Genomic DNA, 22,148 nt, shown 5'->3' with positions numbered 1-22,148 from the left:
AACATCAAATTAGTTTGACAGAGATGAAGTCTCTGGTTACGTTTCAGGAATATATTTATTTATTCACGTAATCCCAAAGCTCCCTTTGCCTGACTAGAGATTTCCTCAAGTCACTTTACACAAAATATAACTGATATAATTGACACAAACAAAGCAAACTAGAAACAGAAACTATGATCTGTTTACAATCCTTTAATGATAAAACATTGTCTTATAAAAAACAAGCATTAAAAGCGTCTCCAAGCTGCCACCCAGTCATTCCAGCTGCATCGCCGCGGTGCCGGTCCAGACTCTGCAGCACGCCGACCGAAAGGTCAGCCTCAGCAGCTGCAGGGGTCAGCGAGCTGATGGCTCCGCAGGCTCCAACCAGGCGGAGCGCCAACAAACTCCTGCCATCCAAACATCTCGATCCGTCGTGTTGTTGCACAACACCCCCCCCCCCCCTTCTCTTTCTCTACTTCCTCTTCTGAGAGGAGGGAGATGTTGCTCCCAGCTCTCCGTCTAACGGGTGAATTGAGTTTCCTAAATCTGCCGAGATTTACCCTACCCAGAACTGAAGTAAACTCTGTTTAAGCTGGGTGCGAGAAAGACTAGCCTGGTTTCTAACGACCTCCATCCAGATGTCCCACCCTTTTTCACTCTGTGAACTAGCCAGATAGAGCAGCCCGGAATCAGCTAGTTTCACAGAGCACACCTGTTAACGGTCGCTCTTTCTCTTATTACAACTTGCACTTGTTATTGAACCAGGTTGGTTTTAGTGACTCGGGCGAGTCCCAAGGGTGTTGTTTTAGTTTTGGCTAAAAGCAACCTATAAAACATTTTCCACCTTCTCCTCCCAGAATCAAACTTCATAGCTATTTTACAACCATCAAAGAACTTTAAGGTGACTCATTAACTGAATGTCCACAACATCTTTTAGATTTTCTTAATGCTAATTATTTTATTAGTAAGGCAATTTTGCAAGGGTCAGTACAACTTAAATCAGTAGCAGAAATAATCAAATAAGTAAAATCAATAATCTAGCCTATCTTTCCCTAATGCTGACACTGTGAACTAAAAAAGAAAAACTTTGAGAGAGACGGACGGAGTTTGGCATTTTGAACCCCAGAACTGGCCTGATGATGAAAAAGGTGTTGCAGCAGCAGGAGGCTCCCAGTACAGGAAGAGTACTGAGTCAGAGCGGCAGGTCTCGGGCCTCAGGGTGACTTCCTCATGCTCGCAGAGGTCCTCTCCTTCTTGTCTTGCAGCTCTGTAGCTCCTTTCTCCTCGTCTCACGATCTTTCTGGTCCTTCGAGATGTAGAAGGGCTGGTCTCATGGAAGGAACACACCAGTTCTTTCTCTTTGCCTTTGTTCTTTGCCTTTGTCTTTATCTTCATCTTTGCCTTGGTCTTTGTCTTTGGGGTCTCGAACCCAGCTGGTGAGAAAAGTGCAATTTGAAGCCACATGTTGTGGGGCTAACGGGTTGGTCCCCATGTGCAGAACAGTCTTCGGTTCTGTGGCCCCGGCTCTTCTTCAGCTGCAGAGTTCTTTGTCCATCTCGATCTTGGCTCGAAGCTGCCTGAAGGATCCAACCAAAGACTCCTCTTTGCACTCACCTTATATAGGATATACCCACCCTTTTGGTGCATTTGCATTGGCTAGCTTTGTCTCATTGGCTGACTGCTTGGACCGATAATCTCATATCCATCACCATCTTTGGACATGACCTGATGTCTGTTCTAATGTCCCCGAGTTGCTCAACAGCTCTCTTGTGTCTAACCTTCTCTTAGGTAAGTTGAAGTTTAGCAATAAGGCGTTGGATACCTCCGCTCTCCCATCAGTTCCTCTTTCCCCCTGACCTTTCACCTACCATCTACCTCCAACACAACATCAGTGACCTTTAGTTACAGTTACACATTTCACCACATTTCAAGTTCAATGTCAAAATCACATTTATAACCTTTTAGTTTATCTGGTTTAGCATTCATTTATAATATTATAATAATCATTACTTATTAGTTACTCTTATAATCATAATGTGAGTTATTACAGACATTTCTGAAAAGAAACCAATAATAATTCATTATTCTAATCATTTGACACCATGTTACAGTTACTTGTTTCACCTTTAAGTACTTCCATAAGTGTAAGAGTAAGTGTTAAATATTCTTATAATCAAACCAACATCAACCAATATTAATTATTAGCTTAATTATAAGTTATCATTATTAATTCAAGTATTTTACTCTGGGTTTTATCCAATTACTCAAAATGTTTAGATTTTATTCTTTAAACCTTTAATGCCCAAAATGAGCAGTCTGAACTATTTTAATCACTGCAGGCTGGAAACTTCCTCTTTTTCCAGGAAACCTGCTTTTCCTGTTTCATAACTCTCCTTCTGTCAGACTATGATTTTTTTATGATTAAATAGAAAAAAGTAGAATTAAAGCAGGACACAATAACAACACACACAACCAGATTAATTTTATTACCGTCTGACTCTACTGTTGGGTCTTGATGTCACCTGTGTAATCAGTTTTAAAGATAACTTTATTTATTGTTATTATTAAACTAAAATCTCCAGCATGGGGAAGTGGGATGAGCTCGACTTTTCTCGACACCCCCTCCTCGAGGTCGGACCTTTCACATGCTGGGAACCCAACACCCTCCTTCAGGTCTGCGTCGTCATCCCCTGGAAAGAGAAGATGGTCCTCTGGGATGTGAAGGATGCAGATCCTCAGTCGTCACCAAGGCCTCAGCAGCCGATGTGAAGATGAAGATTCTCAAAACTCCACTGCTCTTTGACACCCCCTCCTTGGAGTTTTGATGCCTCCCAGGAAGTGATGAATGTCGAAGAGAACCCAGGTCGCTCTGATCCTCAGCTGGATGAACTGTCGATTCTTCAGGATGTGGCAATTCCTTAAGGACAGGTTGATGAGCTGACGGACTGAGGCAGAAACTTCACAAAAAAAAAAATCTGGAAGTTCAGCAGAACTACACAAAAAGCATAAGCAGCAGGATGCTTTATCCACAATCGTAATCCTTTTCCGTCGCTGGAGGTCATCAAGGGGTACTGGAGTTGTCGGAGGCATCAGAAGTTGTTCAGGTCCTGGGGGGAAACTGTTGACCCTTCCCCTTCCAGGTGTTCAATACTTTGTTGCAGGATTGATCTTTGTGGTTCTCTATGATGCCACTCCTTCCTCACGACTTCAGTCCCTTTTCCAGTTTAATCCATCCGTTTGTGACAGGAGTTCTTCTTTAGCATAATCCAATTTCTTCAGGGCCCTCCCAGTCAAAGCCTTGAAGTTGTTCTTTGAATGGCAATCATCCTGTAATAGTGGAAAATCTAACACATGATGGCATGTTGCTTGATTCTTGCAATGTTCTGGTTCGCTTTAGCTAAGAACTGGCTTGAGCACTGACCTTGTGGACCCCTTTCCTCATTAATAGTACTGTTTTGCAGTGCAGTACTTGCTTCACACAATCCATTCCATTGAATTTCAGCTTGATCACCGATGTTGCAGGCTGATCTTGAGCTTTAATCCAAACTTTCTGCCCTGTTTTCAATGACACTGCAAACCGCAACTTCCCCTTTCCCTCTCTGGGCCAAAAGGAGAAGCGCCTCCGCCCCCTGCTTTCCGTGACGTGAACGGAGTTTCTCTGCAGGGGAAGACCTACTCTTCTACAGCTGTCACTGTTACATCATGTCCATCAGCACCAAGAGGTACTCCTGACCTCTCTTTTCTGTTATCCATGGGGTCTGCTACATCCATGCAGACTGAAGCCCTGGGTAATGTGCTCTTTGATGAACAACCCTTCCATCCGCTGCCCTCGGCGACCTGCGTTGTATTTTCCACACACTTCACAGTCCCTCAGCACGCGTTGGACTTGTTTCAGTGGGATCCAAAGTTCATGCTCTTCCAGCTCCTTACGGGTGGATCGCACGCCTGCATGTCCTAGGGCCCCATGCACGCTCCGCACGACCTCGTCCCCGTACTCTTCTGGGACCTCCCTTCCTCTGGGAGAACTGTCCCACTTCTCGATTCCAGCAAAGACAACCTTCCTTTGATTCACTCGAGTCCATGTCTCAAATCCCTCTCCATACAGAATCACTCTCACTGGGGCTGACTGGAACAGGGATCTAGACAGGGATCAATCTTCATCTTCTCTCCTGCTCTGCTTTTGACGTTTGCTGGAGTTTTGATCTTCTTCTTCTTCTTCTTTTCCTTCATCCATGATTGTCTTTGTCTTCGAGTCGCCTTTCCCCCAAAGCCTCTCTTTAGCCTTCGAGCAGGGATGGGTTTAGGCTATTGGCTACTGGCTTCTCGTCCGGATATTCGAATCTATCCTCAGCAGAAGCTCTCCCTCACCTGCATGCCATACAGTTACTGCGAGGGTTGTGACTGACAGCCGGATCAGTCACCACTAACTCTATTCCTTAAGAGCTAGCCTCCAAGTGAGCTATTCAGATACTCGCCTCTCTGTTTTTACTGACTTGGTTAACGTAGGTCCTTCCTACTCAATTGAAATGGGCCCACCTCTTCTCAAGGGGCGGTGCCCCACCTCTTCTCAAGGGGCGGTGCCCCACCTCTTCTCAAGGGGCGTGGCCCCACGTTGGGCGCCACCTTGTTGTTGCACAACACCCCCCCCCCCCCCTTCTCTTTCTCTACTTCCTCTTCTGAGAGGAGGGAGATGTTGCTCCCAGCTCTCCGTCTAACGGGTGAATTGAGTTTCCTAAATCTGCCGAGATTTACCCTACCCAGAACTGAAGTAAACTCTGTTTAAGCTGGGTGCGAGAAAGACTAGCCTGGTTTCTAACGACCTCCATCCAGATGTCCCACCCTTTTTCACTCTGTGAACTAGCCAGATAGAGCAGCCCGGAATCAGCTAGTTTCACAGAGCACACCTGTTAACGGTCGCTCTTTCTCTTATTACAACTTGCACTTGTTATTGAACCAGGTTGGTTTTAGTGACTCGGGCGAGTCCCAAGGGTGTTGTTTTAGTTTTGGCTAAAAGCAACCTATAAAACATTTTCCACCTTCTCCTCCCAGAATCAAACTTCATAGCTATTTTACAACCATCAAAGAACTTTAAGGTGACTCATTAACTGAATGTCCACAACATCTTTTAGATTTTCTTAATGCTAATTATTTTATTAGTAAGGCAATTTTGCAAGGGTCAGTACAACTTAAATCAGTAGCAGAAATAATCAAATAAGTAAAATCAATAATCTAGCCTATCTTTCCCTAATGCTGACACTGTGAACTAAAAAAGAAAAACTTTGAGAGAGACGGACGGAGTTTGGCATTTTGAACCCCAGAACTGGCCTGATGATGAAAAAGGTGTTGCAGCAGCAGGAGGCTCCCAGTACAGGAAGAGTACTGAGTCAGAGCGGCAGGTCTCGGGCCTCAGGGTGACTTCCTCATGCTCGCAGAGGTCCTCTCCTTCTTGTCTTGCAGCTCTGTAGCTCCTTTCTCCTCGTCTCACGATCTTTCTGGTCCTTCGAGATGTAGAAGGGCTGGTCTCATGGAAGGAACACACCAGTTCTTTCTCTTTGCCTTTGTTCTTTGCCTTTGTCTTTATCTTCATCTTTGCCTTGGTCTTTGTCTTTGGGGTCTCGAACCCAGCTGGTGAGAAAAGTGCAATTTGAAGCCACATGTTGTGGGGCTAACGGGTTGGTCCCCATGTGCAGAACAGTCTTCGGTTCTGTGGCCCCGGCTCTTCTTCAGCTGCAGAGTTCTTTGTCCATCTCGATCTTGGCTCGAAGCTGCCTGAAGGATCCAACCAAAGACTCCTCTTTGCACTCACCTTATATAGGATATACCCACCCTTTTGGTGCATTTGCATTGGCTAGCTTTGTCTCATTGGCTGACTGCTTGGACCGATAATCTCATATCCATCACCATCTTTGGACATGACCTGATGTCTGTTCTAATGTCCCCGAGTTGCTCAACAGCTCTCTTGTGTCTAACCTTCTCTTAGGTAAGTTGAAGTTTAGCAATAAGGCGTTGGATACCTCCGCTCTCCCATCAGTTCCTCTTTCCCCCTGACCTTTCACCTACCATCTACCTCCAACACAACATCAGTGACCTTTAGTTACAGTTACACATTTCACCACATTTCAAGTTCAATGTCAAAATCACATTTATAACCTTTTAGTTTATCTGGTTTAGCATTCATTTATAATATTATAATAATCATTACTTATTAGTTACTCTTATAATCATAATGTGAGTTATTACAGACATTTCTGAAAAGAAACCAATAATAATTCATTATTCTAATCATTTGACACCATGTTACAGTTACTTGTTTCACCTTTAAGTACTTCCATAAGTGTAAGAGTAAGTGTTAAATATTCTTATAATCAAACCAACATCAACCAATATTAATTATTAGCTTAATTATAAGTTATCATTATTAATTCAAGTATTTTACTCTGGGTTTTATCCAATTACTCAAAATGTTTAGATTTTATTCTTTAAACCTTTAATGCCCAAAATGAGCAGTCTGAACTATTTTAATCACTGCAGGCTGGAAACTTCCTCTTTTTCCAGGAAACCTGCTTTTCCTGTTTCATAACTCTCCTTCTGTCAGACTATGATTTTTTTATGATTAAATAGAAAAAAGTAGAATTAAAGCAGGACACAATAACAACACACACAACCAGATTAATTTTATTACCGTCTGACTCTACTGTTGGGTCTTGATGTCACCTGTGTAATCAGTTTTAAAGATAACTTTATTTATTGTTATTATTAAACTAAAATCTCCAGCATGGGGAAGTGGGATGAGCTCGACTTTTCTCGACAGTCGCCAAGGAGGCCGTGGTCAGTTACCGGGAAGATCCATCCGACCAGCCCTGGGTTCACACACACACACACACACACACACTCTTCTCAGTGGTTCATGTCTGATTGGACCCATCAAAGCCTAAACAAAATCCTTTGGATCTTAGAAATATTTTATTTCAGGTCAATAAGTTGTGCAGTGAGTTTTAAAATGAGCTTTTTGAGTATCTGAGCATTTCAGAAAGTCTTCATCATGTCAGAACAGTTTTAGTTTTAGGTCTCAAAGGGTTAAAGGCAGGAAGGGAAAGAAGGACTTGAGCTCTAAAGACTCTTCCAGATCTCATAGATCATCAAGTTAAAGTCCAAGATGTTTCCCAAAATAAAACAGGATTTCCAAATCGGCAGATGTTTGTGTAAGCACTGATAAAAATATTCTCGTTTGACAGGAAAACTTTTTCAGTGGAGGTCAAAGGTTAAAGTTAAATTGGCAGATTTCACGACAGTCCCGCCCATTTCCGCAGAGTTCAATGTTCAGAGTTAATTTTTAAAAAGCAACCTGCTGCAGAGACACATGAAAATGACAGAATAAAAATAAAACCTCGACAGTCCTGAGTCAGATGTTCAGCATGAAAGCGTCAAATTAAAGCTGTAAATCTTTTCAGTCAACATTTCAGCTTATTTAACTTCTAAGCTTCATTAATAATATAACACAGAACCAGTCAGTGAGTGAAATCCGTCCAAATGTTGGTTTGCAGTAACAGCTGCTGGTACCTCAGGCTTCACTCCTTGGCCTTCTTCTCGCTGTTCTGCAGTTTTTCCACGATCTTCCTCTCGTGTCCTGCAGGATTCTGGCGGTTCGTGTTGTCGCTGGCCTCCTTCTTGGTTCTGCCTTTGCGGGCCGAACCCTCTGCGGCGCAAACAGAACCGTTAGTTTTCATCCGTGTGAAGCGCAGAGCAGCGGACTTCCCTCCTCACCTGCGTATTTATCCGTCAGGTTGTAGCGGTCATACTCATCGTAATGTTCCTCCTCGAACTTGGACAACTTCAGGTTCTTCACGTCGACGTGGCTCATGGTCGCCTCGGGAGCTTCCAGCTGTTCTGGACCGGTTCTGGTTCTGCTGCGGCTTTGTTGTTCTGCTTCCTCCGAGTCAATTTTTATAAGTTCCTCCCGGCTCCTCCTCCTCTTCCTCCTCCTCCTCTTCCTCCTCCTCCTCTTCCTCCTCCCGGATCCTCCTCCTCCTCCTCCTCCTCTTCCTCCTCCCGGATCCTCCTCCTCCTCCTCCTCCTCCTCCTCCTCCTCCTCCTCCTCCTCCTCCTCCTCCCAGCTCCTCCTCCTCCTCTTCCCCCTCCCCCTCCTCCTCCCCCTCCTCCTCCTCCTCCTCCTCCTCCTCCTCCTCGTCGTCCTCCCGGCTCCTCCTCTTCCCCCTCCCCCTCTTCCCCCTCCCCCTCCTCCCCCTCCCCCTCCCCCTCCTCCTCCCCCTCCTCCCCCTCCTCCTCCTCGTCGTCCTCCCGGCTCCTCCTCTTCCCCCTCCCCCTCCCCCTCCCCCTCCTCCTCCTCCTCCCCCTCCTCCTCCTCCTCCTCCTCCTCCTCCTCCTCTTCCCCCTCCCCCTCCTCCTCCTCCCCCTCCTCCTCCTCCTCCCCCTCCTCCTCCTCCCCCTCCTCCTCCTCCTCCTCCCCCTCCTCCTCCCCCTCCTCCTCCTCCTCCTCCCCCTCCCCCTCCTCCTCCTCTTCCCCCTCCCCCTCCTCCTCCCCCTCCCCCTCCTCCTCCTCCTCTCAGCCCAAACAAACAGTTGTTGCATCAGAAACTTCACGTTTTCACACAAACATATAAAGAAAAAGTGAATTTCGCTCCTGAAGTGAAAACGAACCCAAAGCGTCTCCTGACTGACTTTGGTCTCTTATAAAGAAACAAACAGATGAGGAAACAAAACTCCATCATTTCAGTTTGTTTTATTTCAGTCATAAATTCAGTTTAAAATCAAGTTTTTAATTTTTGTTTTTCACCAAATTTCTACCAAAATTGTAATTTAGTTTTTGCTGCACTTAGAAATAGAAATATTTATCTTTATAAATCATTTTTACTCCACTTTTGTCTTCTTTAGTCATTTATACATTTATTTTTATTATCCACAGAACCAAACAGTAACAAATAAATAAATAAATCTTTTTCAATACATCTATTGGATTCAGAACTTTATGGAGACATTTTTAATGTTTTTGACCAGCTGTTTCTTTAAACTGGTGTCTAACCAGCAGCAGCTGCAGGATTCTCACAGCCCTGACCTCCTGACCTCCTGACCTCCTGACCTCCTGACCCTGACCACCTTCACAGCTGTTGCTTGAGGAGCATCACCTGAAGAAGCTGCTGTTGATGAGATTTAGTTTCTGCAGCAGCACCAGAGGTAGTTTAGGAGGAGGAGAGGGGAGTCGGGAGGAGGAGAGGGGAGTCGGGAGGAGGAGAGGGGAGTCGGGAGGAGGAGAGGGGAGTCGGGAGGAGGAGAGGGGAGTCGGGAGGAGGAGAGGGGAGTCGGGAGGAGGAGAGGGGAGTCGGGAGGAGGAGAGGGGAGTCGGGAGGCAGCAGGAAGGTTTGGTTCCTGAGGAGACGTTTGTTTTCCTGCAGAGGCTCAAACATTAACCTGGTTATCTGGCCTGCAGCAGGTCGGAGGTTAAAGTCAACAGGTCGTTTCCATGAGGCCACTGCAGCCGGCCAATCAGAGCCCAGAGAAAAATCAGCTTTAAAATAACCAACCAATCACAAAAAGGCTGAACCAGAACAACTTGACCTGCTGAGGAAATAAACTAAAGTAAAGTGCCTCCATGTTGGAACCTTCATTAATCATCCCTCAGCATGATGCTTCCACTACCAGGTTGTTGTCTGTCCAGCTTAGTTGAAGCATTTTGTGTTTTTGCTGAGTGAAGCACCTGCAGTGCTCCGTGGCCGCCAACAGGGGGCAGCAGCAGTGAGCTCTGTGTGCTTCAGTCAGAGGGCCGGTGTTATGCCCAGAAACGCATGCCTGCCCAAAATTGCATCCCCTCTCGCGGGAGCGCGCATCGCTCTAAAGTCTCGCATATTGACGAGAAACCGGACTGAAATATGACCGAAGAGGAAATTTTAAAGATATTTGTAACATTATCACGTTTCTTAACCATGTAATCCCTAAAATGGTTGATTTTATTTCGCAAATTACTTGAAATAAATACGGTTTTTACACCTTTATTGACACATATGAGTCGAACTTTTTTTCAGTCCGTCTCTGTTGAAAACGTTCTCCGCAAATGGTTTGAAATTCTCTGCTTTGTTTTTAGATACCATAATAGCTTAAAAGCATTACAAAACAGAGGCCCAATATGTAGAACATTTTACATCATGCTTAACTTTCTAGTCTGTTAATGTAGGAGGAAATGCATTTTAATTCATCAGCCTGAAAATATTTGCATCCATCCTGTTGATATAAAAATGATAGCATTAGCTCAGAGAACAAGTGTCATTACGTAGAAAAGGTGAAATCCTTCCAGCTCTTTGTTTCTCCAAGTTACAACAGGGATGCATTTTTCTCAACATACATGCCTTATTTATTGTCCCCCATATATGAAACTTATGTATTACATATGATTTTCATGTAGGATGGTCAGTTATGATATTTTTTATATCGGTACAAAAGTCATGTTGAACATTTTTATTTATTGTTGTCATAATAAATCTCACTTTATAATGTTCACAAAATTGTCTGTATTGTGATTGTAAATGGTTCCCCTTATTACAGTTTTTCATTTTATTTTTATTTATTGAGAGCATCATTTAAATATGAATGTATTTGAATTGATTGTTCGACACATTGTGTTGTATGCACTTAAAATTCATACTTGTCTATATCACCAGTGTACTTCTCATTCGTATTGCATGTATTTCAATCAATCACTCAAATTTTATTTGTATAGCACATTTCAGCAGCAAGGCATTTCATAATTATAGAAAAAAAAATAAGAACAGCAGGTGACATTGAATAAACAGTAAGAGAGATTTTGTTTAAAAAAATGTATTTATGTTATTCTTTAGCAGTGATTGTTTTTCCAGTCTGTTTGCTGAGACAAAAATTGTCAGATATTATTATATCAGAAAATATTAAGGAGTAGTTATTTTTGTTACATTTTCTGTTAATAAAATAGAAAATCAAAGAATTTTGATAAACTATCAGTCCGTATTGCCCATCTTTATTCCATGTTTCACCGTACTTGTACTTCCTCTCTATTTTAGCCAAAAAACTTTTACTTCATTATTCCACAATACATGTGCTGAAATTGATAAATTTTACGGAAAACGAGTCTGAAAAGAAAGTATGAAATGTTTCTTTTCTACTGGTGACATTTTCATTTTTCTTTTGAAATGTAAATGTGACTTTAAAAATCACAGCATTTTTCATCAATACATCATTTCAATATAAATTTGAAACGCACAAATACAACCTTTCACCTTCTGGAATAATGAGCTAACAAACAAATATTGATAATTAAGAAGAAGCTTTATGTTGACTAAACCCAATATCACCTTTAGTAAAAAAATAATGAACTCAAAATATTCTTTATGTTGTTATTTGACAATTCTGATTTTTTTATTTACAGATCGCATGTGACAGATGGTGTTACCACCAAGGCTGTTAATTTCCCACAAACCGGCACAGACTTCTGCTGTGCAAGGTGCTTATAGATTTTATTTTTGCACCAACACTCTTCTTTAATTACTACAGTTCAGTTCATTTGCAGTTTTTACACAATTTTTGCTTGAAGTAATTGATTTTCCAAAAGTTACTGTTATGAATACCATTTCATTGAAGTTAATAATTGTGTTTTTTTTTTTTCATTTTTATGCTAAACCAAAATAAAAATTGTTTGTATATGCTTTACATTTAGCAAGGTTGCATGTCAGATTTATTTCCTTCACTATCTTAGCAACAGTGATAATAAACATGACTTTTGTACCGATATAAAAAATATCATAACTGACCATCCTACATGAAAATCATATGTAATACATAAGTTTCATATATGGGGGACAATAAATAAGGCATGTACGTTGAGAAAAGTGCATCCCTGTGCCAACTTTAAGAAAAAAAAAGTTAAGTGTGAAATATATTTTTCTACATAACCAGAATAGTTCTATAAACTTCCTGTATGAGTTTTATATCAATAGGATAATATTTGGGGAGGATAGAGGGGAAGCATATTTTGGCAGGCTGGAAAAGCAAATTGCCAAAAGATGCATCCCTGTTGTAACTTGGAGAAACAAAGAGCTGGAAGGATTTCACCTTTTCTACGTAATGACACTTGTTCTCTGAGCTAATGCTATAAGTTTTATATCAACAGGATGGATGCAAATATTTTCAGGCTCATAAATTAAAATGGATCCCTTCTACATTAACAGACTAGAAAGTTAAGCATGATGTAAAATGTTCTACATATTGGGCCTCTGTTTTGTAATGCTTTTAAGCTGTTATGGTATCTAAAAACAAAGCAGAGAATTTCAAACCATTTGCGGAGAACGTTTTCAACAGAGACGGACTGAAAAAAAGTTCGACTCATATGTGTCAATAAAGGTGTAAAAACCGTATTTATTTCAAGTAATTTGCGAAATAAAATCAACCATTTTAGGGATTACATGGTTAAGAAACGTGATAATGTTACAAATATCTTTAAAATTTCCTCTTCGGTCATATTTCAGTCCGTTTTCTCGTCAATATGCGAGACTTTAGAGCGATGCGCGCTCCCGCGAGAGGGGATGCAATTTTGGGCAGACATGCGTTTCTGGGCATAACACCTGTTGCTGCCGCAGGTGCACAAGCTGTGTCCGAATTCAGGGTCTGCATCCTTCGAAGGACTGGTCTACGTAGGACGGGTCCTTCGAAGGCCGGGAATAAACTAAGACCGGAAGAAAAATATCTGTGGATTCGGACAGGTCTAGCCTTCACCAACTGTCCCCGCCCCCACCTCAGCGTAACTCATGTTGCCAAGCAACCGTGACAGCGTGAAGCAGAGAGCGGAGAAGAAACAAAAAACAAAAAAACAACGGAGCCGAAGTTTGTTTTTCAGTCATGTATTACTGATTTCTATATTATTCTTCAACTTTTATAGTAAAGGATGTTCCATAGTAAAAAGGAAATCTCTTAGTTTGATTCTAAAATGTTCAAATGTGTATTGCACTTTTCTACAAGGAATACAAATTATTCATTTACAAATATAATACTCTCCACATCGCAGATAGGACATTACGGTTAAATAAACCTATTATGTTTGAAGGCTTAACTTTAAGTAATCAATCAAACCGATGTGCTCTGCTTTGAAATACTTTATAAACCAAACATTTTCAACCAGACCTGTCTGAATAATATCGGTGTTTAACTCCCACTCATTGGGGAAAGCTAGCGGGAGTTTTTATAACAATGTGACAGGAGTTAGGCGTTTTCTCTCGGTGTACCGAACCTGGAGCGCCTGGCCGGCTGACAGCTGGAGGGGAGCTGGCTGTTAACGCAGCGGGAGCAGACAGGTCCGAAAATGTCAGAGCAATATTGCTATTAGGTGATGTATTGATGAACCGAGCAGATATTTGAGATTTACACACTTACATTCTCGCCTAAAAACGTTGAACCAAATCACGTTGTGTCATTTAAAGTGTTATATAGCTAAATAATTTGTCGCTATTCACCGCCATTATCGCTCTGCCTGAATGCCCAGTTGGAACCCGCAATGAATTATGGGATATCGCGGGCCGTGAAGGATACACCGGACCCATCCTTCAAATCTGGGGAAAAGAAGGACGCATTTGAAGGATGCATTTGAAGGAGTCTTTGAATTCGGACAGGCCTTGTCGCCACGCTATGACGTAATCGGCCTACAAATCCGTCCTTCGAAGGATGCAGACCCTGAATTCGGACACAGCTACAGACTGCTACAGGGAGGGGGAGCAGAAGGACGGTGGCCTCTGAGCTCCAAAACACAACACGAACTCAGAAGCGGCCATGATGGACTGCTCTTCTCGTTGCCATGGTGATTCCCTCCATTTCCTGGGACTTCACCTTCAGAGTGACCCGGAGGCATCAGAACCTCCAGAACCAGAGTGGGCGTGTCTCTGAGGATGGAGAGCTGGTTAAACCCAGAAGGTTCTGGAAGTTCTGCCGGGTCAGAACCATCGTTACTCTGAGCTGAAAGATTCTGGAGAAAGATCCGGAAAACGTGGGAGACGGGTCAGAAACCAGTCGAGTAAAGTCCAGAACCTGTGGCCCGATTCTGAGTGATGGTTCTGATGGATATGGAAGGATATGGGTTCATCCCAGTGTTTCTCTCCTCCAGAACCCGACCCAGGTTCGGGTTCTGGGCAGTCATATTTCTATATATAATTAAACAATCTTACAAAATGCCCTCCATCGGCCGGTTTCTAGAGACACCTCGGTTGCCTAGCAACAGCAACTGATCCCAGGTTCATTGAGGACCTGGTTATACTGGGGAGGAACTGGTGGCCCAGTTTAAGCCTCATCTCCGCTCATTGCAATGAATGAAACTGTTCTCACTGCGTCCACACGGTGGCGCACTTCCCTCCACCAAAAGCCATCGAGTCTTCAAAGATCACGCCGCTCCAACAGGAAGCTGCACAAGAGCAACATCCGTATTTTCAAAATAAATCACCAGCCTGAATCTGTTCCTGAATCAGTTCAAACATGACGACAAACCCGGCCGGTACCAGAACAACCGGATCGTTTCCGAGTCTGATGGAGCGGTCCAACAGAACCAGTTCATCAGGCGGAGACCAGACGAGGCTCACAGATGGCTGAGAGGAAGAGGAGTTCAGGAAGTGAAGGTCAGTAAACTGATGATGATGATGATGATGATGATCTCAGTTCAGCTTTGATTCAACTCATCAACGCATTATTCTGATTAAAATAGAGAAATAAACCAGTGAGTGGACCAGTTAGACCAGTTAGACCAGTTAGACCAGTTCATTGATTAAAATTGTTCTAAATGACAAGCAGAACATGGACCCGCTGACCCGCAGCATCACTCCTCCTGGCCAGCAGGGGGCGACAGTGGAGAGAGAGAAAAAGTGTCCTTTAACAGGAAGAACCAGAACCTGGAGTAGAACCAGAACCAGAACCTGGAGTAGAACCAGAACCAGAACCTGGATCAGTAAGAAGTTATAAAGACAGAGCAGAAGAACTGAACCCGGAGAAGTTCAGAGAAACAGGAGAGATAATAACAATAATAATGATGATGATGATGATGATGATGATGATGATGATGACAGCAGTGGCTCCTTTAGCAGTTTCTGTTCTGCTGCCCCGGTTCTGTTGGCCCGGTTCCGCAGTCTGAGGCTGGCGGGCCCCATCGGCTCTTTGATGGCAGACATGTTGGAAATTAAAATGGTTTCAGTTCTGAGCTGCAAGGAGCAGAAATTCAAATCTGACCATCAAAGTTCAGGAAACAGCCTCAGGATCGCCTGGTTTGATTATGTTTGAAAGGTCTTGCCATATTCACTTCATTTCTCAGACTAACTGCGTTTGTTACAAAACTTTGTCCATATCCACTAATGTTGTAAAAACACACAATTTCACAATAAGAAACAATTAAAATCACACGTGAATAAGTTTGTTTGCAAGTAAAAACGTATCGACCATCATTCTCCACCATTTCCTGTTGTCTTCTTCTTCATGGTTTTCACCAGTAGTAGCATCCTGTTGATCATGCGACTCGATGCGAGAATACGGCCGCCTTCCAAGCGCTAAAACTTTATGAAAAAGCCAGAATTCCTTTTAACTGGCGTTTCTTCATGAGCGACTATTTCTCCAGTTTACTTGGGAAATGTCAAAATCGTGATAATATGGCCAATGGAAAGGACGGACGGTTCTGATGGACAGGACAGCTGAGAGATGGAGGTCCAAACTGGACTTTCTGGATGGTTTTGCTGCTAAATGTCATCAGAACTTCCTGCTCTGCCGAGTCCAAACACGGTTCCTAAAGAACTTTTTAATGTTTCAAAGGAACCAAAGAACAAAACCAACACAAACAATCCTTAACTTTCCACGCTTAGGTGACATTAAGCTGCTGGATGTTCTACTTCCTGTTGGATCTTAGAGAACCAACAGCAGCTGATGACGAGGAGACAAACGCTGATAATCTTCATCATTTATGACAAACCGTTGATCCAGGCAGAAAACCATTTTTAGCTCCTGTGTCCTCCTCCTCCTCCTCAGCCAGCGGTGATGAAGGAGCTCAAACATGCTGGCTCAGATCTGCCTGCAGGGCCCGGTTCTGCTCCACATCATGTTTAGGTGAGAGTTGGGTCAGCAGCAGAACCAGTAAAACTCAGAGCTCTATGTTTCTGCTGAGGAGAAGTTACCAGAAGGTTCTCCCGAGGTTCTGGTTCTGTTGGACCTGAAGCTGGACTTTTAGACTGTGAGGAACCAAATAAGCTTTTTCACATCATTTTCTCACAAAGTAGCGAAGAACCATGAAGCTGAAGCCTTCACAAGCTAGCAGCGGAGGAGGGTGCTAGCTATACAGCTAGCTGCGCTAACCCTGAAGCGGTGTAGCCCTGATGCTAAAGCGCTACCCCGACACAGCTTTTAGCAGAAGCTAATGCTAAAGTACTATACCAACACAGTAATTACCAGAAGAGAATGTTAAACCACTGTTGTACAATTATATTTAGCAGAAGCTAAATTATAATATTATGCCAAGCATGTTGATACCCACCAGGTGAGAATATGAGGATCTTCTCAAAACTATTCATAGTGTGAGTTTTTGCATGTTTTTGTTTCAAACCCTGGTTGTTTAGTCATGTAAGTGTTTCATGTTTAGCCCATTCGTTGGTTTGTTTATTGGTTTACTTTTTCTATGAGACAGGGCCCAAACTTACACACTCTCTGACATATACCATCAAACTCTCTTGCATGTAGCCTACTAGCATATGTAAGAGTTTGTAGGGCCACAGAAAAAAAAGAAACGTTCTGACTTTAATCAGTTTTTGTTTTTTCCAGTGGCCCTAATCTTCTTCCATAGGTCCCTCATAGAGAACACAACTGCTGCTTATACTGACTCCAAACCAAGAGAAAAAAATAAACCCTAACCCTTCTTCTTTTTATGGTGTTTTGCAAGGAATCGCCATAAAAATGATGTGCATTACTGCCATCTACTGGAGTGGAGTGTGGACCGGAATGCCACCCAAAAAAATGATATCCTTTCTCTCAATTTCGTTTTCTTAAGGTATTTCAATAAAGAACAAAAATATTCAGAAGTAGAAATTTTGTCCAAAATATTTGTATATTTAACTGCAATTTACTGTCTTGTAATCTACAAACTAATTCCCTTCTCTCAACAGAACAAAACATGTTTTACCATCATGCCTCCAGCAGGTGGCGGTAATGTATACTACCGTTTCTGGCCAAACGCTAATAATAATAATAATAATAATAATAATAATAATAATAATAATAATAATAATAATAATAATAATAATAATAACAAAGTCAAACTGTTAGATTTCTTAACTTTTTCTCACCAAAATTTCAACACAGATTTAGAACGTTATTAAAACTGAAAGTTTAAGTAGAATTTATTTGGAAAAATTAACTTAGAGGAAGCTAAATTAGCCGAACGTTTTTTAAAGTTTGCAAAATGCTAAAGAGCTAAAGGAAAAGTTAGATAAACTACCAGGAGAGAACACGCCTTTTCACATCGCTGCCTCTACTCTGACACCCCTAAATAAACAGAAGCAGATGGTGAGGAGTCAGTTGGAAAATCAGCGAGCAAAGCAACAGGAAACTCTTCCATCTGGTTTCACATGAGGCTCCTGATCAGGTGTGCAGAGAAAGTCCGGCTTCCTGCGGTCCGCCCGGCTGGCTGAGCTGCTGCTGAGTGGGCGGATGGAGAGGAGGAGGAAGATCCTTCACCCTAGGGACACCTCTGAGGAAGAGGAGGAGGAGGAGGAGGCCACGTCTTCCTCACCCTTCCAGTGTGATGGTGTGTTGGATCACACATGTATCATTAGGCATCATTAAGCTCAAATTATACAGAGGAGCAGAAAGACAGATGCTGCTGTTACAGGCACATTATTTTACTCTGCCCCCCCCACAGCCTGAGGAGGAAGAGGATGGGGGTGGGGGGGGGTTTATACATGTGTGATTAAAGGAAGAGCTTCATCACTGTTAACATTGCAGATGAATGTGAAGCTGAGCGACGAAGTATTAGAAATATCAGAATCTGGAGCAGCGAGGCGCAGACAGGAGGAGTGGATCAGTCACAGGGAGTCCTCCTCTTCCTCTTCCTCCTCCCTCCTCCCTCCTCCTCTTCCTCCTCCTCTTCCTCCTCCTCTTCCTCCTCCTCCTCCTCTTCCTCTTCCTCCTCCTCCTCCTCCTCCTCCTCCTCCTGCTCGCTGCTCGTCTCTCCACCTGTTAGTGCAGACCCTCCGTCTTGTTTGTGCAGGAATCTCCTCCACTCCCACAACCAAAGGTAAGCAGCTCCTCTCTGCTCTGCAGCTGGGATTTAACTTCTCTGAACATTGTTGTTTTTTTCTGTTCAGCTTTAAAGTGACACATGCAGGGAGACCTGCAGGACTTTTCTCACTGTTTCACTGCAGAAGCCTCTGCTGAGATACATTAAATTTACAGTAGATTTGTGTCAGCGCTGCATGGGAACAGAAGAGCTGCTGGGTTTATATAACTTCATCTGCTTCAAAGGGAAAACGCCGATCAGTTTACATAAAACTGAGCTGATGCATTCAATGAAAACAGGATTCCAGGAAAATTCCTGAATTTGTTAAGTGGAGGTTCTGAGCAGGAAACCAGCAGAGCTGAATGTGAGGAGAAGCCTCTCCTTCAGTGTGTTGGATATCTGCTGTAATATTTAGTTTGAACTGTAAAATGTGTTGAATATGGTGGCTGCTGTAATATTTCCTTCATCCAGAAAATGAAAAAGGCTCCAGCATCAGGAAGAGGCTCAAAGTTTCCTTTAAAACGTCTCTGTTCTAGTTCTGGTTGTCGTTCTGCAGGAACTAGAACTAAAACACAAAATCTGCCTGAAAGCTGCAAAGCGCCACCTACAGGCCCAGAAGGGCAACAGCTGAGTCCTTCCCACAATTTAATCATTGAAGCCTCTGATTTACCAGCATCATGCACCGAGAAACGCCTTCCTCCATGCAGATAGGGGGCGATAGAGCAGATATTACGACACGTTTAGGAAGAACAACCAGCATGGCTAAAGCAGCGCTAGGCTAACGGCTCCACTGTTGTTGACAGTTTATCAGAGACTCAGTCTGGATTATCATGGCAACACTTTTTCATAGTTAGCGTCCAGCTCTGGCCTGGCTATCGCTTTCCTGCTCTATTCCACTAGATCCTCATTTCCCTTCACAGACAATTTGGGCTTTCTGCCATTCACTCTGATTGTCTCTGGTAGATTTTCTGCCAGGCCAACCAGGGAGCAGAAGAAGTTGTGAACATTGACATTATTTTTTCTGCTGCTTTGGGATCGTAGTCAGCAGGAGGTGAGGGATGTTATTCAGGCCGCGTTGGCCACGCCCACAAATATTAATATTAACGTCAGAGCCTCCTTGTTTAGATCAGCAGGTAATCTCCCCTTAGCTTCCTAATGTTGAGCTGGTGCGTTACATACATAACGCTAGCGACTGAGTAAAATGAAAACATGTAAATTTAAACGCAGGCCACGCCTCCAGGAGGTAATGGTTTCTACTTAACTGAGGGTCCAGAGTGCAGCAAAGCATAGAATCAGATGTTTATGCCATCTGATTGGACGACGTTCATGTCTGACATTTGACCTTTCTTTGTTAAAATGTGATTAGTTTGTGGCATCAGACTCTCATGTATTTATTTAGTTCCTGCAGCTTATGAAGTTCAGATCTGGTGCGGCGCTTCGCATCCGTTCCTGAAACTCTACAGGAGAAACTTCTGGATCCTCAGCAGATCTACAGCATGAAGGCTGGAAGTGAGGAAGACTGTGGTATGTTCAGGAACATCTGGACTTCCTGGTTGTAGGGACGGAATGAGGAGATGTTAAAGACTTCCTGGAGTCTTAACTGGATTTGTTTTTTGAAGCTTTCCCTTCATGTTAAATATTAATAAACTGTATTTTCTGCTCATGTTTCCATAAATTTGAGGGATCTGGATCGTTTCTCTAATCCTCCTCCGGTGGATCAGCTTCCAGCAGGCCGTCTTGATGTGCAGCAGCTTGTTGGACTGAATGATAATGTGGGAGGAGGATTTGAATCCCAAAGAGACACAGGCAGGAAGTTTGCAGTAAATCCTCTTTTTTCCAGCAGCGTGTTGAATTAGACGGAGGATCTGTGGGCAGATCGCCTCCGCTGCTCCAGAAACATCAAACCTGCAGCCATTTTCTGCAAAACTCAGTTTCAGAGCGAAGCTTTAAATTTCCTCAGCAGATGTTTGTGTGTCGTTTCCTCTCAGGCTCACTGAACAGAAAGATGCTGAAATATGTGGAGACATGTGAGGAAAATCTATAAATGAATCATAAAGAGAAACTTTCAATCAGAAAACTCTGAATTATGTCATTATTTATAGTTTGTCAACAATAAAAATTTCTCTGTGTTGAAGGAAAAAATCCAATGCATGCATTGATGAATTTATTGATTTATTGAACAGAAGAAATTTTGTTTTCATGTTTTTTTTTTTTATATACGTTTGGTCAGTTTGTTGGGGCTCCTGAACGCATCGCGGCAGGTCGTTGGGGCTCCTGAACGCATCGCAGCAGGTCGTTGGGGCTCCTGAACGCGTCGCGGCAGGTCGTTGGGCCTCCTGAACGTGTCACTGCAGGTCGTTGGGGCTCCTGAACGCATCGCAGCAGGTCGTTGGGGCTCCTGAACGCGTCGCAGCAGGTCATTGGGGCTCCTGAACGCATCGCAGCAGGTCATTGGGGCTCCTGAACGCATCGCAGCAGGTCGTTGGGGCTCCTGAACGCGTCGCTGCAGGTCATTGGGGATCCTGAACGCATCGCAGCAGGTCTTTGGGGCTCCTGAACGCATCGCAGCAGGTCGTTGGGGCTCCTGAACGCGTCGCTGCAGGTCGTTGGGGCTCCTGAACGCGTCGCGGCAGGTCGTTGGGGCTCCTGAACGCATCGCGGCAGGTCGTTGGGGCTCCTGAACGCGTCGCTGCAGGTCACGGGGGCTCCTGAACGCATCGCGGCAGGTCAGTGGGGCTCCTGAACGCGTCGCGGCAGGTCGTTGGGCTCCTGAACGCGTCGCAGCAGGTCATTGGGGCTCCTGAACGCGTCGCAGCAGGTCATTGGGGCTCCTGAACGCGTCGCTGCAGGTCACGGGGGCTCCTGAACGCATCGCGGCAGGTCAGTGGGGCTCCTGAACGCGTCGCGGCAGGTCGTTGGGGCTCCTGAACGCCTCGCGGCAGGTCGTTGGGGCTCCTGAACGCGTCGCTGCAGGTCATTGGGGCTCCTGAACGCGTCGCTGCAGGTCGTTGGGGCTCCTGAACGCGTCGCGGCAGGTCGTTGGGGCTCCTGAACGCGTCGCGGCAGGTCGTTGGGGCTCCTGAACGCGTCGCGGCAGGTCGTTGGGGCTCCTGAACGCCTCGCGGCAGGTAGTTGGGGCTCCTGAACGCCTCGCGGCAGGTCGTTGGGGCTCCTGAACGCGTCGCTGCAGGTCTTGGGGCTCCTGAACGCGTCGCTGCAGGTCGTTGGGGCTCCTGAACGCATCGCAGCAGGTCGTTGGGGCTCCTGAACGCGTCGCGGCAGGTCGTTGGGGCTCCTGAACGCGTCGCGGCAGGTCGTTGGGGCTCCTGAACGCGTCGCGGCAGGTCGTTGGGGCTCCTGAACGCCTCGCGGCAGGTCGTTGGGGCTCCTGAACGCATCGCTGCAGGTCATTGGGGCTCCTGAACGCGTCGCTGCAGGTCGTTGGGGCTCCTGAACGCATCGCAGCAGGTCGTTGGGGCTCCTGAACACGTCGCGGCAGGTCGTTGGGGCTCCTGAACGCGTCGCGGCAGGTCGTTGGGGCTCCTGAACGCGTCGCGGCAGGTCGTTGGGGCTCCTGAACGCGTCGCGGCAGGTCGTTGGGGCTCCTGAACGCGTCGCGGCAGGTCGTTGGGGCTCCTGAACGCCTCGCGGCAGGTCTTTGGGGCTCCTGAACGCGTCGCTGCAGGTCGTTGGGGCTCCTGAACGCGTCGCAGCAGGTCGTTGGGGCTCCTGAACGCGTCGCTGCAGCCTGAACGCATCGCAGCAGGTCGTTGGGGCTCCTGAACGCGTCGCGGCAGGTCTTTGGGGCTCCTGAACGCATCGCAGCAGGTCGTTGGGGCTCCTGAACGCGTCGCTGCAGGTCGTTGGGGCTCCTGAACGCATCGCAGCAGGTCGTTGGGGC

The 22,148-nt window shown here is 44.8% G+C and overlaps 1 protein-coding gene across 1 annotated transcript; it reads right to left on the bottom strand.

The window, feature by feature from the left end:
• Positions 1-177: 177 nt before the first annotated feature.
• On the bottom strand, positions 178-7,916 carry nupr1b (nuclear protein 1b). Its single transcript, XM_014972176.2, has 4 exons — positions 7,747-7,916; positions 7,543-7,678; positions 6,797-6,842; positions 178-416 (listed from the first exon to the last, which is right to left on the bottom strand). Exons 1-2 carry the CDS (start codon positions 7,841-7,843, stop codon positions 7,551-7,553), a joined length of 225 nt encoding a protein of 74 aa, XP_014827662.1. The 5' UTR covers positions 7,844-7,916; the 3' UTR covers positions 178-416; positions 6,797-6,842; positions 7,543-7,550.
• Positions 7,917-22,148: the final 14,232 nt, after the last annotated feature.

This window comes from Poecilia mexicana, unplaced genomic scaffold, assembly GCF_051168715.1.
Source record: "Poecilia mexicana isolate PSO_F unplaced genomic scaffold, ASM5116871v1 scaffold_8, whole genome shotgun sequence".
Lineage (NCBI taxonomy): Eukaryota > Metazoa > Chordata > Actinopteri > Cyprinodontiformes > Poeciliidae > Poecilia > Poecilia mexicana.
The sequence above is the reverse complement of the archived record's forward strand: the minus strand, read 5'-3'. Positions and strand labels throughout refer to the sequence as shown.

Coding starts and splice junctions, on each gene's coding strand:
- nupr1b (XM_014972176.2), bottom strand. CDS start 7,843: ATGAGCCACGTCGACGTGAAGAACCTGAAGTTGTCCAAGTTCGAGGAG. Junction 7,679..7,746: donor CCTGACGGATAAATACGCAG/GTGAGGAGGGAA, acceptor TTTGCGCCGCAG/AGGGTTCGGCCCGCAAAGGC.